The sequence below is a fragment of the Stenella coeruleoalba genome (assembly GCF_951394435.1).
Source record: "Stenella coeruleoalba genome assembly, chromosome: X".
NCBI classification, from domain to species: domain Eukaryota; kingdom Metazoa; phylum Chordata; class Mammalia; order Artiodactyla; family Delphinidae; genus Stenella; species Stenella coeruleoalba.
Genome location: NC_137152.1, coordinates 48,574,292 through 48,586,817, shown reverse-complemented (window position 1 = coordinate 48,586,817; position 12,526 = coordinate 48,574,292). Strand labels below are relative to the sequence as shown.

The 12,526-nt window shown below is 42.2% G+C and overlaps 1 protein-coding gene across 1 annotated transcript; it reads right to left on the bottom strand.

Annotated features, from left to right (window-relative positions):
• Positions 1 to 10,752: 10,752 nt before the first annotated feature.
• On the bottom strand, positions 10,753 to 11,214 carry LOC307180584 (profilin-1-like; the record flags this gene model as incomplete). Its single annotated transcript, XM_079910964.1, has 1 exon — positions 10,753 to 11,214. One exon carries the CDS (start codon positions 11,212 to 11,214, stop codon positions 10,753 to 10,755), a length of 462 nt encoding a protein of 153 aa, XP_079767090.1.
• Between the last annotated feature and the right edge of the window lie 1,312 nt (positions 11,215 to 12,526).

Genomic DNA, 12,526 nt, shown 5'->3' with positions numbered 1-12,526 from the left:
TGAGCCCTCACAGAGTTTCTCCTGATCCCTTCTGGGAATAGAAGGGCCCACACGAATTTTTCTCTACTTTCAGTTGTACCTTACTTATGCAAGACACGTTCAGCTTCCAGGGAAAGATTCACCATGGCAACAAGCTAGGCATGGACTGGTACCACAGTGAAGTGCTTCTCTCTGGCTGGAAAGGGCAGGATCTCTGCTATGTGGCCCACCTAGGCTCCCTTCCCCTTCCCAGCTTACCACCTTGGGCCTCAGTCAGCCATACACCCAATTAAGTCTCTTGTTCAATGGGGAATCTGCGTACTTTAGCTTGTCCTCTAATGAAAGATTTGCCTCGGCCTTTCTAACTGGCAAGGCCATTTTCCTCAGTGGCCCTAATTCCTGAACATGTCGTTTTGCCTGGGAGATCCAGGCTGCAAAGAATAATGTAGAAGGCTCAATTAACTTAAGAATTTTCCTTCTTTTCCCTCCATCTCACCTCGCTCTCTTTCCCTTCAGGGATATGTATCATGCCACATGGAGGCTCTATCCAAGATGAAGGCTCTACTGAAGCCACTTCCACATTTAATTTTTTCCCTGGCTTATTGCCCTACCACTATTTCAAGCTCTTTTCTTAACAGCAGCCAGTGTGAAAAAGCCTTAGGGGTTTAGTTAACTAGGAGCTCAATGTCAGTCAGCAGTATAATATGACTGCCAAAATAAAAGTTAAAGCAATTTCATTAGAAAAAGAGGACCCAGAAGGAGAGCAATGAGACCATTTGCTCTGCTTTGCTCTTCCACCCCAGAAGACAGTATCTGCTGCCTCACCAACATGCCTGAGGATGCTGCAGCTGGGAAGGGAAAGGGGCATTGTCCTGGGAGGCTGCAACCACATTGGTCTCCTGATAGTTCCTCAAAAGATCAGGCACACTCCTGTCTCAGGGCCTTTGAATGGCTCTTGTCTCTACCTGAAACACTTTCCCTAGTTCTCTTCATGACTCACTTCCTCACTTCATTAGGCCTCTGTACAGATATTGTCTCTCCAAAGACGCTGCCCCTGACCTCCTATTTAAAATAGTCCATCCCATCACGCTCTATCTCCCTTTATACTGCTTTGTTTGTCTTCATGACACTTATTAACTCCTGACACGTATTCTGTCTCTTCCATTAGAATGTAAGCTCTATGAACATAGGTTTTTGTGTGTTTTCTTTACGGCTGTGTCTAGAACAGTGCCCGACACAGTGGGAGCTCAATACATATTTGCATAAACAAACTTTTTCAGGCCATCTACCTCATTGTATTGCAACTTATTTTTCATTTGTCTTGTCCCCACTAGAATTTTATCTAAGAAAATTCTTTTCTCAATTATTTTGACATTTTTATTAATTACCTAGCCAATGCCTGGCATGAAAAGTGTTGGATGGATGGATGTGCTAGCAAGGATGTTGTAGAGGGGTTTCAAACATTGGATGGCATTGGTCTAGACCCACATTGCCAAATACGGTAGCCACTAGATACTTGTGACTATTGAGCATTTGAAATGAGACTTGTCTGAATTGAGATGTGTTGCAAATGTAAAATGCACACCAGATTTTGAAGACTTTGTATGCAAACATGTAAAATATCTCATCAATAATATTTTTATTGATTATGTGTTAAATAATAATATTTTGGATGTAATGGGTTAAATAAAATACATTCTTAAAATTAAATTCACCTGTATCATTTTTCATTTTTTTGTTTTTGTTTTTGTTTTTTTTTTTTAATATTTTATTTTATTTTATTTTTTTTAACATCTTTATTGGGGTATAATTGCTTTACAATGGTGTGTTAGTTTCTGCTTTATAACAAAGTGAATCAGTCATACATAAACATATGTTCCCATATGTCTTCCCTGTTGCGTCTCCCTCCCTCCCACCCTCCCCATCCCACCCCTCCAGGCTGTCACAAAGCACCGAGCCAATATCCCTGTGCCATGCGGCTGCTTCCCACTAGCTATCTACCTTACTGCGTTTGTTACTGTGTATATGCCCATGACTCTCTCTCGCCCTGTCACAGCTCACCCTTCCCCCTCCCCATAACCTCAAGTCCGTTCTCTAAGAGGTCTGCGTCTTTATTCCTGCTTTACCCCTAGGTTCTTCATGACATTTTTTTCTTAAATTCCATATATATGTGTTAGCATACGGTATTTGTCTTTTTCTTTCTGACTTACTTCACTCTGTATGACAGACTCTAGGTCTATCCACCTCATTACAAATAGCTCAATTTCGTTTCTTTGTATGGCTGAGTAATATTCCATTGTATATATGTGCCACATCTTCTTTATCCATTCATCCGATGACGGGCACTTAGGTTGTTTCCATCTCTGGGCTATTGTAAATAGAGCTGCAATGAACATTTTGGTACATGACTCTTTTTGAATTTTGGTTTTCTCAGGGTATATGCCCAGTAGTGGGATTGCTGGGTCATATGGTAGTTCTATTTGTAGTTTTTTAAGGAACCTCCATACTGTTCTCCATAGTGGCTGAACCAATTCACATTCCCACCAGCAGTGCAAGAGTGTTCCCTTTTCTCCACACCCTCTCCAGCATTTATTGTTTCTAGATTTTTTGATGATGGCCATTCTGACTGGTGTGAGATGATATCTCATTGTAGTTTTGATTTGCATTTCTCTAATGATTAATGATGTTGAGCATTCTTTCATGTGTTTGTTGGCAGTCTGTATATCTTCTTTGGAGAAATGTCTATTTAGGTCTTCTGCCCATTTTTGGATTGGGTTGTTTGTTTTCTTGTTATTGAGCTGCATGAGCTGCTTGTAAATTTTGGAGATTAATCCTTTGTCGGTTGCTTCATTTGCAAATATTTTCTCCCATTCTGAGGGTTGTCTTTTGGTCTTGTTTATGGTTTCCTTTGCTGTGCAAAAGCTTTGAAGTTTCATTAGGTCCCATTTGTTTATTTTTGTTTTTATTTCCATTACTCTAGGAGGTGGGTCAGAAAGGATCTTGCTTTGATTTATGTCATAGAGTGTTCTGCCTATGTTTTCCTCTAAGAATTTGATAGTTTCTGGCCTTACATTTAGGTCTTTAATCCATTTTGAGCTTATTTTTGTGTATGGTGTTAGGGAGTGATCTAATCTCATACTTTTACATGTACCTGTCCAGTTTTCCCAGCACCACTTATTGAAGAGGCTGTCCTTTCTCCATTGTACATTACTGCCACCTTTATCAAAGATAAGGTGTCCATATGTGCATGGGTTTACCTCTGGGTTTTCTATCCTGTTCCCTTGATCTATCTTTCTGTTTTTGTGCCAGTACCATACCGTCTTGATGACTGTAGCTCTGTAGTATAGTCTGAAGTCAGGGAGCCTGATTCCTCCAGTTCCTTCTTTCGTTCTCAAGATTGCTTTAGCTATTTGGGGTCTTTTGTGTTTCCACACAAATTGTGAAATTTTTTGTTCTAGTTCTGTGAAAAATGCCAGTGGTAGTTTGATAGGGATTGCATTGAATCTATAGATTGCTTTGGGTAGTAGAGTCATTTTCACAATGTTGATTCTTCCAATCCAAGAACATGGTATATCTCTCCATCTATTTATATCATCTTTAATTTCTTTCATCAGTGTCTTATAATTTTCTGCATACAGGTCTTTTGTCTCCTTAGGTAGGTTTATTCCTAGATATTTTATTCTTTTTGTTGCAATGGTAAATGGGAGTGTTTTCTTGATTTCACTTTCAGATTTTTCATCATTAGTATATAGGAATGCCAGAGATTTCTGTGCATTAATTTTGTATCCTGCTACTTTACCAAATTCATTGATTAGCTCTAGTAGTTTTCTGGTAGCATCTTTAGGGTTCTCTATGTATAGGATCATGTCATCTGCAAACAGTGACAGCTTTACTTCTTCTTTTCCAATTTGGATTCCTTTTATTTCCTTTTCTTCTCTGATTGCTGTGGCTAAAACTTCCAAAACAATGTTGAATAATAGTGGTGAGAGTGGGCAACCTTGTCTTGTTCCTGATCTTAGTGGAAATGCTTTCAGTTTTTCACCATTGAGGATGATGTTTGCTGTGGGCTTGTCATATATGGCCTTTATTATGTTGAGGAAAGTTCCCTCTATGCCTACTTTCTGCAGGGTTTTTATCATAAATGGGTGTTGAATTTTGTCAAAAGCTTTCTCTGCATCTATTGAAATGATCATATGGTTTTTCTCCTTCAATTTGTTAATATGGTTTATCACATTGATAGATTTGCATATATTGAAGAATCCTTGCATTCCTGGAATAAACCCCACTTGATCATGGTGTATGATCCTTTTAATGTGCTGTTGGATTCTGTTTGCTAGTATTTTGTTGAGGATTTTTGCATCTATGTTCATCAGTGATATTGGCCTGTAGTTTTCTTTCTTTGTGACATCCTTGTCTGGTTTTGGTATCAAGGTGATGGTGGCCTCGTAGAAGGAGTTAGGGAGTGGTCCTCCCTCTGCTATATTTTGGAAGAGTTTGAGAAGGATAGGTGTTAGCTCTTCTCTAAATGTTTGATAGAATTCGCCTGTGAAGCCATCTGGTCCTGGGCTTTTCTTTGTTGGAAGATTTTTAATCACAGTTTCAATTTCAGTGCTTGTGATTGGTCTGTTCATATTTTCTATTTCTTCTTGATTCAGTCTTGGCAGGTTGTGCATTTCTAAGAATTTGTCCATTTCTTCCAGATTGTCCATTTTATTGGCATAGAGTTGCTTGTAGTAATCTCTCATGATCTCTTTTATGTCTGCAGTGTCAGTTGTTACCTCTCCTTTTTCATTTCTAATTCTATTGATTTGAGTCTTCTCCCTTTTTTTCTTGATGAGTCTGGCTAGTGGTTTATCTATTTTGTTTATCTTCTCAAAGAACCAGCTTTTAGTTTTATTGATCTTTGCTATTGTTTCCTTCATTTCTTTTTCATTTATTTCTGATCTGATTTTTATGATTTCTTTCCTTCTGCTAGCTTTGAGGTTTTTTTGTTCTTCTTTCTCTAATTGCTTGAGGTGCAAGGTTAGGTTGTTTATTCGAGATGTTTTCTGCTTCTTAAGGTGGGCTTGTATTGCTATAAACTTCCCCCTTAGAACTGCTTTTGCTGCATCCCACAGGTTTTGGGTCGTTGTGTCTCCATTGTCATTTGTTTCTAGGTATTTTTTGATTTCCTCTTTGATTTCTTCAGTTATCTCTTCATTATTAAGTAGTGTATTGTTTAGCCTCCATGTGTTTGTATTTTTTACAGATCTTTTCCTGTAATTGATATCTAGTCTCATGGCGTTGTGGTCAGAAAAGATACTTGATACAATTTCAATTTTCTTAAATTTACCAAGGCTTGATTTGTGGCCTAAGATATGATCTATCCTGGAGAATGTTCCATGAGCACTTGAGAAAAATGTGTATTCTGTTGTTTTTGGATGGAGTGTCCTATAAATATCAATTAAGTCCATCTTGTTTAATGTATCATTTAAAGCTTGTGTTTCCTTATTTATTTTCATTTTGGATGATCTGTCCATGGGTGAAAGTGGAGTGTTTAAGTCCCCTACTATGAATGTGTTACTGTCGATTTCCCCTTTTATGCCTGTTAGTATTTGCCTTATGTATTGAGGTGCTCCTATGTTGGGTGCATAAATATTTACAATTGTTATATCTTCTTCTTGGATCGATCCCTTGATCATTATGTAGTGTCCTTCTTTGTCTCTTTTAATAGTCCTTATTTTAAAGTCTATTTTGTCTGATATGAGAATTGCTACTCCAGCTTTATTTTGGCTTCCATTTGCATGGAATATCTTTTTCCATCCCCTTACTTTCAGTCTGTATGTGTCTCTAGGTCTGAAGTGGGTCTCTTGTAGACAGCATATATAAGGGTCTTGTTTTTGTATCCATTCAGCTAATCTGTGTCTTTTGGTGGGAGCATTTAGTCCATTTACATTTAAGGTAATTATCGATATGTATGTTCCTATTCCCATTTTCTAAATTGTTTTGGGTTCGTTATTATAGGTCTTTTCCTTCTCTTGTGTTTCTTGCCTAGAGAAGATCCTTTAGCATTTGTTGTAAAGCTGGTTTGGTGGTGCTGAACTCTCTCAGCTTTTGCTTGTCTGTAAAGGTTTTAATTTCTCCATCAAATCTGAATGAGATCCTTGCTGGGTAGAGTAGTCTTGGCTGCATGTTTTTCTCCTTCATCACTTTCAGTATGTCCTGCCACTCCCTTCTGGCTTGTAGGGTTTCTGCTGAGAGATCAGCTGTTAACCTTATGGGGATTCCCTTATGTGTTATTTGTTGTTTTTCCCTTGCTGCTTTTAATATGCTTTCTTTGTATTTAATTTTTGACAGTTTGATTAATATGTGTCTTGGCAGCTTTCTCCTTGTATTTATCTTGTATGGGACTCTCTGTGCTTCCTGGACTTGATTAACTATTTCCTTTCCCATATTAGGGAAGTTTTCAACTATAATCTCTTCAAATATTTTCTCAGTCCCTTTCTTTTTCTCTTCTTCTTCTGGAACCCCTATAATTCGAATGTTGGTGCGTTTAATGTTGTCCCAGAGGTCTCTGAGACTGTCCTCAGTTCTTTTCATTCTTTTTTCTTTATTCTGCTCTGCAGTAGTTATTTCCACTATTTTATCTTCCAGGTCACTTATCCGTTCTTCTGCCTCAGTTATTCTGCTATTGATCCCATCTAGAGTACTTTTAATTTCATTTATTGTGTTGTTCATCGTTGCTTGTTTCATCTTTAGTTCTTCTAGGTCCTTGTTAACTGATTCTTGCATTTTGTCCAATCTATTGTCCATTCTATCTCCAAGATTTCGGATCAACCTTACTATCATTATTCTGAATTCTCTTTCAGGTAGACTGCCTATTTCCTCTTCATTTGTTAGGTCTGGTGGGTTTTTATCTTGCTCCTTCATCTGCTGTGTGTTTTTCTGTCTTCTCATTTTGCTTATCTTACTGTGTTTGGGGTCTCGTTTTTGCAGGCTGCAGGTTTGTAGTTCCTCCTGTTTTTGATGTCTGTCTCCAGTGGCTAAGGTTGGTTCAGTGGGTTGTGTAGGCTTCCTGGTGGAGGGGGCTAGTGCCTGTGTTGTGGTGGATGAGGCTGGATCTTGTCTCTCTAGTAGGCAGGTTCACGTCTGGTGGTGTGTTTGGGGGTGTCTGTGGCCTTATTATGATTTTAGGCAGCCTCTCTGCTAATGGGTGGGGTTGTGTTCCTGTTTTGCTAGTTGTTTGGCATAGGTTTTCCAGCACTGTGGCTTGCTGGTCGTTGAGTGAAGCTGGGTGCTGGTGTTAAGATGGAGGTCTCTGGGAGATTTTCGCCGTTTGATATTGTGTGGAGCTGGGAGGTCTCTTGTTGATCAGTGTCCTGAAGTTGGCTGTCCTACCTCAGAGGCACAGCCCTGCCTCCTGGCTGGAGCACCAAAAGCTTTTCATCCACAGGCTCAGGATAAAAGGGAGAAAAAGTAGAGGGAATTAGTAGAAGTATGAGGAAAGAAAGAAGGAAAGGAGGGTAGGAAGGAAGGAAGAAAGAAAGAAAGAAGCAAAGAAGGAAAGAAGGCAAGAAGGAAAGAAAGGAGGGAGGGAGGGAGGAAGGAAGGAAGGAGGGAAAGAAGGAAAAAAGACAGAAAGAAAGAAGATACAGTAAATATAAAATAAAGTATAATAAAGTTATTGAATTAAAAACTTCTTATTTAGAAAAAAAAAAAGGGACGGAAAGAACCTTAGGACAAATGTTGGAAGCAAAGCTACACAGACAAAATCTTACACAGAAGCATACACATACACCCTCACTAAAAGAGGTAAATGGGGAAAAATCCTAAATCTTGCTGTCAGAGACCACCTCCTCAATTTGGGATGATTCGTTGTCTAAAGGAGGGAAGGAAGGACGGAAAGAAAGAAAGAAAGAACGAAGGTAAAGTATAATAAGGTTATTAAAATTAATTATTAAGAAAAAAAAATTAAAAAAAAAAACATGGACGGATAGAACCCTAGGACAAATGGTGGAAGCAAGACTATACAGACAAGATCTCACACAGAAGCATACACATACACATTCACAAAAAGAGGAAAGGGGAAAAAATCATAGATCTTGCTCCTAAAGTCCACTTCCTTAATTTGGGATGATTGGTTGTCTATTCAGGTATTCCACAGATGCAGGGTACATCAAGTTGATTGTGGAGCTTTAATCCGCTGCTTCTGAGGCTGCTGGGAGAGATTTCCCTTTCTCTTCTTTGTTCTCACAGCTCCCAGGGCTAAGCTTTGGATTTGGCCCTGCCACTGCGTGTAGATCGCTGGAGGGCGTCTGTTTTTTGCTCAGACAGGATGGGGTTAAAAGAGCCGCTGATTGGGGGCTCTGGCGCACTCAGGCCGGCGGGGACGGAGGGGCACAGAGTGCGGGGCGGGCCTGCGGTGGCAAAGGCCGGCGTGACTTTGCACCAGCCTGAGGCGCGCTGTGCGCTCTCCCGGGGAAGTTGTCCCTGGATCCCGGGAACCCGGCAATGGCGGGCTGCACAGGCTCCGCGGAGGAGGGGTGTGGAGAGTGACCTGTGCTCGCACACAGGCCCCTCGGTGGCGGCAGCAGCAGCCTTAACGTCTGCCGCCCGCCTCTGGGGTCCGCGCTTTTAGCCGCGGCTTGCGCCCGTCTCTGGATTCCGCGCTTTCAGCCGCGGCTCGCGCCCGTCTCTGGATTCCGCGCTTTCAGCCGCGGCTCGCGCCCGTCTCTGGATTCCGCGCTTTCAGCCGCGGCTCGCGCCCGTCTCTGGATTCCGCGCTTTCAGCCGCGGCTCGCGCCCGTCTCTGGGGTCCGCGCTTTCAGCCGCGGCTCGCGCCCGTCTCTGGGGTTCGCGCTTTTAGCCGCGGCTCGCGCCCGTCTCTGGAGTTCCTTTAAGCAGCGTTCTTAAACCCCTCTCCTCACGCCCCAGGAAACAAAGAGGGAAGGAAAAGTCTCCTGCCTCTTCTGCAGGTGCAGGCTTTTCCCCGGACTCCCTCCCGGCTAGCTGTGGTGCACTAACCCCTTCAGGCTATGTTCAAGCCGCCAACCCCAGTCCTCTCCCTGCGCTCCGGCCTCAGCTCGCAGCCCCGCCCGCCCCGGCGGGTGTGCAGACAAGCCTCTCAGGCTGGTGAGTGCCGGTCGGCACCGATCCTCTGTGCGGGAATCTCCCCGCTTTGCCCTCCGCACCCGTTGCTGTGCACTCCTCCGCAGCTTCGAAGCTCCCCCCTCCGCCTCCCGCAGTCTCCGCCCGCGAAGGGGCTTCCTAGAGTGTGGAAACTTTTCCTCCTTCACAGCTCCCTCCCACTGGTGCAGGTGCCGTCCCTATTCTTTTGTCTCTGTTTTTTCTTTCGCCCTACCCAGGTACGTGGGGAGTTTCTTGCCTTTTGGGAGGTCTGAGGTCTTCTGCCAGCCTTCAGTAGGTGTTCTGTAGGAGTTGTTCCACGTGTAGTTGTATTTCTGGTGTATCTGTGGGGAGGGAGGTGATCTCCGCGTCTTACTCTTCCGCCATCTTCCGCCTTCCCCTCATTTTTCATTTTTAATGTGGCTATTAAAATATTTAAGTTACATATATGACAGGCATTATACTTGTATTGAATAGCACACAGATATTTTACAACCTCCATGTTTAAACCTTGACCTTTACAGGCTTTTGAGAGTGTGTATGGGGGGGTTTGAAGTGGTTCCCTGTGACTGACAGAGAAGAGGGTTCTCCATAATCACTGCTCCTGGGGACTGGTGGCAGCAGGGTCAAATAAGCACTATGCTTTATTACTCAACCTCATCTTTCTCATTCCTGTCTTCTTTCACTCCAGCATGTCCACAGCAGCTAGCAACAAGCCAGATGGAATGTTTAGAACTTTTTACTTTCTGTCTTAGCTTCTGCCCACCCATGTTTCCCCTGATGGTGACAACAATGAACAGATAAATGGTCCAAAGGTGAGCTACAAATTGGAAGAATAAAATCTAGCCACAAGTGCCCTGGATCATCAACACCCAGCAGAATCCCCACTTTGGAAAATCTCTCTATTCCTGATAAGTGATTTTATGTGTGTAGCCAACTCCCCTAGCAAAGCCCCATGCTGGGTTATCCCAGGAGGGAAATAGAGAAGTAGAAGACAAACAACCTGCCCTTTAGGAGATTATAATAAAGTTGGGAAACAAAACTAGTGTGTACGTGAAAAGTTAAACAAGATCACAGGACAATCATACAAGAAATGTTGGGCAAAGTATGATTAAGTCCAAACCAATTACCCAGAGAGTTAGTGCTTTAGTAATTCAAATTATGGTCAGTCCTAAGGTACAGGCAGGCAGAGAAAGCTTCCTCAAGGAGGTAGTACTTGTGCTGGATTTTGAAGGATGTATGTGATTATTACAAAAGCATAGATTTCCAGAGCTTGAAGGGCCCTTAGAGACATAGTGCACTCCTCATTGTACAGATAAGGAAACTGAGGCCCAGAGAAAAATATAGTAAGTCAGGAAAAAGTTGGGAGTACAACCAAGATTTTCTACTTCCCAGTCCACTACTCTTCCCTCCAAGTGTTGAGAAGGGAGAGATTGTGTTCTAGGTGTAAAAAATGTGCAAAGAAACAAATGCTTGAATACTCACTCCCCAATCTGCCCCTTTCCTAACACACACACACACACACACACACACACACACACACACACACATCTCCAAACCTGATCTGGGATCTCCTTTTATTTTCCTCAAGACTATGTTAATCTAGAAGGTGAATCAGATAACACTGAATTCAAATTCCAGGTCAAACACCAGTGCCTTTTTATTTAGTTAGAAATGCGCCAGGTGTTGATGAATGGCCTCTCTGATGTAACCCGCCATCCTGAAAGCCTTGAAGTTGAGAGACCCTCCTCCTGTTCCTTTGTGTCCTATCACCACAAGGTATACAGACTCGATCTGAACTACTGTCACTGCCTGGCTGCCCCGACTCTGGCCTTTGGTGTGGAGGTCCATGGTGTTGTTGCCTTCAGTGTACAGGTTGTCCCGGATCAACAAGCATTTGGTCCCTGTAAGGGTGATTCCCTGAAGAAACAACTTTTCTCTCTCCTCTCTCACCAGCAAGATCTGCATTTCTTCCTGGGTCAATTGGAACAAGTTGACTTCAGGATAAGAAGCTAACAACCAGGGAGGGGAATTGGTGATTATCGCTGCATCACAGCACATTCCAGTCTGTAGGAAGAGGGTGATGTAGTCTTGCCAGACTTCTTCACTGATATCCCCTATGCACTGCATGATTCAAGTAAGCTGTATCTGAAAGATGAAAAGAGTGCTTTCTGGCAAGTTGGTCTTCAAAAGAAGTTGGTTGGTAGTTGGCCCAAGATGACTGATAAACTGAAACTGAAATAAGCTAAAAGCACAGTTCGTTTCTGATGGCTTCTCCTCAGAAACAAGGTGGAGGAGGTCTTGATGACTTGTGTGAAGTTATGCCCCAACTGCCCTCTGCTGTGACTTATCAAGCTACCTCTGGAGCAGGAGTGAGGTCACAAAGGCTCTGTGGCTTCTTAAATAGTCATAATGCACCACTTCATGGGTGACTTTTGGCAGTAGCTTTCTTAGGTTATAGCTCCAGCTAGTGAGATATTGGGGCAGAGCACACCTACTTACTTCCCTAGGATACCATGGGAAGGACACCAACCCCTAATAGCAGAAAATCCCTCAAAGTAGAAAATAAGTGGGTCATAACTGAGTTGGAGGTTTGCATATAAAGCAGGACAGGTGAGGTTTAGTGTGGCAACTAGTATCTCAGACGTTGCTAATCTAAGATCTGAGCTCTAGGTACAAAGTCAAAATGTCCACAGGCTCACTGGCTTACAACCTTTTGGGGATAAACATAATAGCCTCCTAATGATTTCCTTGCCTCCAGACTCTTTCCCTTTAGTTGTTTACCTTCTGGCCCACACCAGCTGTGAGTCTAGAGTAATTCATTTTCATTTAGTCATTCAGCAAGTATTTATCAAGCATTAACTATGTGCCAAGTATTTTTCTAAGCACTGGGGTACAGTAGTGCACAGAGAAAAACCTCATGGGGTTGATATCATAATGGCAGAAAACAAATAAATAATAGATGATAGTATCCCTTTCACAGAAAATATTTTACAAGTCTAATACTTTCTTCTTCCATAATTTTCCTCTTAGTCCCAGGCCTTCTCTACTCCTGTGGGGGTCCAATCTGACATGTGACTCTTCTGCAACCTTTGACAATTCACCATCTGTATCTTAATTTCCTCTGAAATGACACTAACTTGCCTTAAGGAGGGAATGTTAGGAGGAATGATTAAATTTAATGGTGGAGAAAATCTGGGATAGCTTAGAAAATTCATTTATTCAACAAATATTTATTGAGTACCTACTGTGTTCCAGGCCTGTTCTAGACTTTGGAGATCTAGCAGTGGACAGAAAGTCCCTGCCCTCATGAAGCTGACATCCTAGAGGGGGAGACAAATAACTGAGAAAGACATTTATAGCATATCAGGTGGTGTTGATAACTATAAAGAAAAAATGTTAAGAAGATAGAGAATGCTGGGGAAGAAGTGGTGGCGGTTTT